The sequence below is a fragment of the Cydia splendana genome, chromosome 2 (assembly GCF_910591565.1).
Source record: "Cydia splendana chromosome 2, ilCydSple1.2, whole genome shotgun sequence".
Taxonomy (NCBI): Eukaryota; Metazoa; Arthropoda; class Insecta; order Lepidoptera; family Tortricidae; genus Cydia; species Cydia splendana.
In genome coordinates, this window is record NC_085961.1 from 10841203 (window position 1) to 10847316 (window position 6114).

Genomic DNA, 6114 nt, shown 5'->3' on the forward strand with positions numbered 1-6114 from the left:
TCCCTTCATCTCTCTCATCTGATTACTGATGAAACTATATTTCTAACACTCACCGATTTAAACCCGCAGGTCATCTTTCTTTCTATCCAACTTATTTCCCGCCACACGAACATTGTTCCGTTGGGAAAAAAAACGTCTTCTTCTTCCTACTGTCAAAGATTCGTTAACCGTTTTAAACATTCTGTCAGTGCTGCCAGTATAAACAATTAAAACTGTCCAAGGCATACACTTACCTGCTATTTTGTTGAGGATCGCGTACGTCGCGACATTCCCCAACGGCGTAAGTTTCTATAGCAGGGCTATCAGCTGGCTAGTCCATTGGGCAATCCTTTCTCTCGCCCGGACAGCAGCTGCTCTCCTAATTCTTTCTTCATTGGCATTTGACACAGTTTCTACTCTCTCTACCTCTTCGTCACCTTCAGTCACCACGTTAGCACGCTCAACACTACCATTTCTCTGCACCCGTTCTACGGGGGTGAGCATTTTGTCTGAACCATTGGTCTCCAATCTAACATCATCCTCTACTGCAATTTCTTGTGGCATCTGTTCTGTTGATTCCCTTTCAGGACATCTGGTTTCTATTTCAGATATCTCTGCGATTTCTTGTAGTGAAGATTCCTCTGTCTCCCGTACATCTGGATTTACTTGAATTCTTTCTTCTGTTCCTGGATCTTCTAGTGTAGCTTCTTCCACCTCTAGTGGATATAAGTGACCTATCGACCTTATAAATTCCTTTCCTTCAACATTGACCTTTGCAACTCTGCACTCTCCGTCGGCACCTCTTTCTAAACTGATGATCTTTCCCACCTTCCAGTTCTCTCTATTTTTAGAGTCACCTTTAATCTGGACTATGTCACCAATATGAGGGCTTTGGTTAGTTTTAACTCGGGGTTCCTTGTGTGAATGTTGGTACCTTTCACGTAGACTGCAGAGGTATTGTCCCAGAAACATTCTTTTAAATTCTTCTAGGATCACTCTACCCTTCTTCCATCCTTCAATTAGATTTTCTTTTGTGACTGTACCACCTGGATGCGGATTTTGTATAGAAGGTTCAATCGCTATACATTTCCCGTAGGTTAGAAAGTCTGCCGGCCGTAAAACATATTCTATATCAGACCCAACACAAGTAAGTGGACGTGAGTTCGCCACAGCTTCGATTTCTTTCACAACTGTACCTAGCTGTGAGTCATTTAGAACTCTCTTCTCTAAGGTTCTCTTCATGCAATTCTTCACAACGCCGACCAGCCTTTCATAAAACCCTCCATGCCATGGACTGAGCTGAGGGATAAATTTCCACCTTATCTTATTGTCCACGAAGTATGTGTTCGCCAATAATTCTGCAGTTAATTTAAACTGTAATGCATTGTCCGAGACTATGAGTTCTGGTTTTCCTCGTGTAGATATGAATCTTCTCATTGCAAGTAAACATTCCTCTGCAGTTAAATCCTTAACTACTTCCATGTGAATTGCGCGTACAGCCAGACATGTATACAGACAAATCCATCTTTTTCTCATGTGTCCGTCCTCCGTGACAAAGATTGGCCCGAAATAGTCGATTCCGGTATATGTGAAAGGAGCACTATAATTAGCACGTTCTGCTGGCAGTGCTGGTGTGGGCGGAAGTTTGTAGGGACCACCTCCGTGTTTAATACACTGCGGGCATTTTCTTATTATTCGCTGGACCTTAGCTCTTCCTTGAGGAATCCAATATTTCTGGCGAATAATGCTTAGTGTATGTGGGGCTCCCACATGGTAGTACTTCTGATGAGTCTCCAGGATCAGTCTGTCTGTAAATTCTGAGTTCTTAGGTATCAGTATCGGATATTTGGTGTCATATGAACACATTGTGTTCATAAGCCGACCTTTACATCTTAATAATCCATCCATATCCACAAATAGTCCTAAATTCCTTGATAGGCTTGTTTTCTTTCCTGCTGCCTCTTGTGGAAAGTATAATTTTTGTAAATTCTTTATCTCTGTGCAATTTGTATCAACCCCGGTAGCCGAAACCTGCATCTGGCCATTGTCTTCTATATTCTCTATATCTATTGTCATTCCTTCCGTATTTTCCTGTTCTAAGGTTCCTCTGATTGATTCTTCTGCTTGAGATGATAGGTCCATCTCCATGGTATCCGTTGTCGAATCGGTTCCTGCGAAAAGAGCTGACTGGCTGTGTTCTTGCAACTTCGGCCAGCCCTCCTCACTCAGCGAAAGAAATTGAGGTCCATTGAACCACAATTCCTTCTTCGTGTGCCAAAGTTCCGGTCGTGTTGCTAGATCTGCAGGGTTCAATTCTGTATTGACATATCTAGGCTCTATATCTTTATTTTGTTTAATTTCGTTTATTCTTCTGCAGACGAATGGCGGCAATAACTTTTCTGATTTCATCCAGTATAAAACTATCTCACTGTCGGACCAAAGGCATAGTCGTTTCAACTCTATTCTAAGGGTGCTCTTTACATAAGTTAAGAGTCGCTTTCCGATGACAAATCCAAGTAATTCTAATTTTGGTATTTTGAGGTCTTCTGTGTGGTTTATCGGGGTAACCCGAGATTTAGCCATGATGAACATCACTTTAGTGCTCTTTTCTTTCTTATTTACTAACCTCAGATATACTACAGCTGAGTAGGCTCTTTTAGATGCGTCAGTGAAGCAATGAAGTTCACATTCTGTGTCTTCATTTGGTGACAGGCCAACATGTCTAGGAATTTCTATTTCAGCCGCAGTCTTTATAGCACTTACTGCCTTCTGCCATTCTTCCTTTAAGTCCTCTGGCAATTGAGAATCCCATTTTTCTTTCCTTTTCCATAATTCTTGAAGGAGGAGCTTCGCAGGCAAAATTAAGGGTGCCGCTAATCCGCAAGGATCATATAATGAAGCAAGAGTTCGCAATATTCCTCGTTTTGTTGTAGTTGTTTTGTCTTGCTTTGTGTCTGAGAGCACATCACCTACCCTTAGCTTCAGTGTATCCTTTCCCATGTGCCAGTTGAGTCCTAATACCTTTGTTGATTCAGTGTCTTTTGATCGAAACTGTTTTGGTATACTTTTCAACAATAGTTTGTTGTTGGATGTCCATTCTCTTATATTCATCGACAATTCTGTGAACGTCGCCCTAGTCTTGTTTACAAGATCACGAGCTTCCTCTAACGTGTCTGTTCCAGTGACTAGGTTGTCCACGTAGGTTCTTTCTGCTATTTTCGACATAAGGTTCTGGTCCCCCTTTGACAAATGATGTCGAATTGTAGCCGTCAACAAAAATGGGCTAGATATCACCCCAAACGGGACACGACAGAAGCGCAGATGGAGAAGGTTCTTCTCAGTCACTCCTTGTTTGGGGTCTTTAAGCCATAAAAACCTGGTCACGTCTCTATCCTCCTGTTGTAACCCTACTTGAAGAAAGGCCTTTTCAACATCTGCTGTTATTCCAATTTTGTTGACTCTGAATCTCAAAAGGAGAGCGGTCAAGTCTTCAAGCATCGAAGGTCCTCTGTACATGCATTCATTGAGGCTCTTACTATTCTTAAGTTTAGCTGAACCATCGTACACCACACGCCCTTTCTTTCCCTTTGGAAGGATAATATGATGGGCAAGATAGTGAACAGGATGTGTCTTAGAATCAATTTCCGAAGGATCTATAACTTCTATAACCCCTGCGGCCAGTTGTTCTTTCAGAATGCTTTCATACTCTTCCATGGCATCTTGTTCTAATCTTCTAATTAAGCTCGACAGTCTCCCATAAGCAAGACCATAATTAGTGGGCAAGTCAGGTGGGTATATTATCCAGGGCCACTTCACCTGATATCTCTTATCCTCATATTTGACCGTTTCGTTAAAATGTTTGATTGCTTCTTCCTCTCTAGTTATTTTAGGAGAGTCTACAATCCCAATACTTTCTAAGGCCCAAAGAAACCTGATGTCTGGTTCCCGGAGTGGCAAGTCTGGTGTTACAAAATAGGGTATTACTGAATCTTGGCATTGGCAGTACATGATGACAGATAGTGTATTGTTATTCTCTTCTTGTAGGACCTTGCCGGCAATTGTCCAGCCAAAATCTGTGTTAATTAAATATAAGTGATCCTTCAGCAATATCATTTCTTTTCTGTAAAATGAATAACAATAGTCACCACCTATCAAAAGTTGTGGCTCTTCACTAGCAGACCCGTCATCAGCTATAACATCTACTCCATGAATTCCATCCATACTCATGGGAGGACCAAGATAATTCGCTATACGGCGCACAATGTTTACTCGAATATCTCTTCTGATACCTCTTCTTGTTCTGATTTGGATGTCAGCGGATGGGCTGGAAATGTTAACGGGGTCGTCAGCACCGAAGACAAATACCATCAATTCATCTTCCTGATCTGCTGCTAAGTCAAGTTCTTGTGCAAGCTTCCTGGTAATATAGCTGCGACCACTGCCATTGTCAAGAATCAGTCTTCGTGTCTTAGTCTTTTTTGAGTTCTTCTGCCCCACCTCCACTATTGCCGTCTGTGGGTAAGAACAATTATTATGTTTAATATTGATGTCATTATTTTTAGATGATGACACAGATGCCATAGATAATTCTATATTATTATTACTCCTACCTGGCTTTTGTGGACATAAAGCTTGATTATGACTTCCTTTGCAGAAGTAGCACGGCTTCCTATTGTGGCATGTTGTAGCTCTATGCCCTTCCTTGAAGCAAGTGTAACATCTTTTGCCGAGCTTCTTTTTCCTATCATTTATATCCTTAACCACTGTGCAGGATGCATTGTAGTGCTCGCCTTGGCAAAAAATGCAAGCCATCTTAGCTTTCTTATTTTTCGACGTCTTTTCCGTGTCAGGTAGTTTTCTTTTAAGGGTTCCTTTTTTGTGTGATATCCTCCTGCTATCCGGCCTCCCTTTCCGCTGGTAGGCAGAAATATGTAGTGCAGCTGTGGAGATTTTTTCACTACTACTTGGAACTTCTTTCGCAATCTCCATTGCTGTAATTATTTTTTGGAGACCGCTTCGTATGTTATCTATGTTGTCTGTCAATGTTAACAGGTGCAACTCATAAACCACCTTCTCTGGGAATTTGGACAATATAGCCGATCTTAAATGGTTACCATTTATGACTTCCCCTAAGCTTTGGAGAATTCTCAAATGCCTCTCTACTATGTTGAAATTCGTTCTACAGTCTGTGGCATTATGCGCTGCTCTTTGAAGGTTGTTGATGGCATCGTAGTGCGCATCAATTACCTTTTGCTGGTTCCCAAATCTTTCTTTTAGAATTCCTAATGTTATGTCATAATTCCTTGCTGTTATACCGAGGCCCTCCACTGTCTGAAGAGCCTCCCCTTCCAGGCAGCCGAGAAGATATGCCATCTTTTCAGAATCTGGTAAGTCCTTGTCATGTACATTACTCTTATATCTATCCCAAAATTCGGCCCACCTAAGAGTATCTCCTTTAAAAGTTGGTAACGTGAGTTTCGGCAGTTTGGCTGTGCTCTTTGTGACCGAAGAGTGACCTTTTATAAGATTTTTCATCTCTACTTTCCATTCTTCAGCTTGAAACTGCGTCTGGGTGAACATTTTTAAACTTTCGCTTGATGGTTGTTTACTTTTCTCCAAATAAAAATGAATTTCTTGCGTCAGTTTGGAGTTGCACTCCTCTACCTTTTGGATCTGCTTATTGAGATCATCTTCAGTGACAGCTTCCATGGCGGCGCTTTGTTTCAACAAGTTGGCTAGCCGCTCATGGATGAGCTGCACACGAACCAACATCGGGTCGTCCATTTCGAACGTACTGAAAGTAAATAATACCTTACAATCCTACGCCTATTTTATAATTCTTGTTTAATTTGCATAACGTTTGCCAAACTGGCGTAGTACTCGATTCTTATAAGAAACTTAAAGAAAAACTTACGTTTATATCCTTGCTTCCTTTGGTTATCCACAAATTCCACAAATAGGCCTATAGCACAGTGATGGCACAGTGTATCTTTTGTGGTTGACTATACCTATTACGGTTTCACGATAGGATTACTTACAATACAATAACCACTAATCTAAATAACGCTTGCAAATAATAACAATCTTAGCTTAGCCAAGCCATGTTTTTTCTTTTTCGATACTTTTATCACGATT

The 6114-nt window shown here is 41.2% G+C and overlaps 1 protein-coding gene across 1 annotated transcript; it reads right to left on the bottom strand.

Annotated features, from left to right (window-relative positions):
• Window positions 1–288: 288 nt before the first annotated feature.
• On the bottom strand, window positions 289–5763 carry LOC134800895 (uncharacterized). Its single transcript, XM_063773434.1, has 2 exons — window positions 1869–5763; window positions 289–1025 (listed from the first exon to the last, which is right to left on the bottom strand). Exons 1-2 carry the CDS (start codon window positions 5761–5763, stop codon window positions 289–291), a joined length of 4632 nt encoding a protein of 1543 aa, XP_063629504.1.
• Window positions 5764–6114: the final 351 nt, after the last annotated feature.

Excerpts from the sequence above, each read along its gene's own strand:
- LOC134800895 (XM_063773434.1), bottom strand. The coding sequence starts at position 5,763 with ATGGACGACCCGATGTTGGTTCGTGTGCAGCTCATCCATGAGCGGCTA. Across the intron at positions 1,026-1,868 it reads TATGGATGGATTATTAAGAT|GTGGTACAGTCACAAAAGAA; the intron begins GTAAAGGTCGGC and ends ATCCGCATCCAG.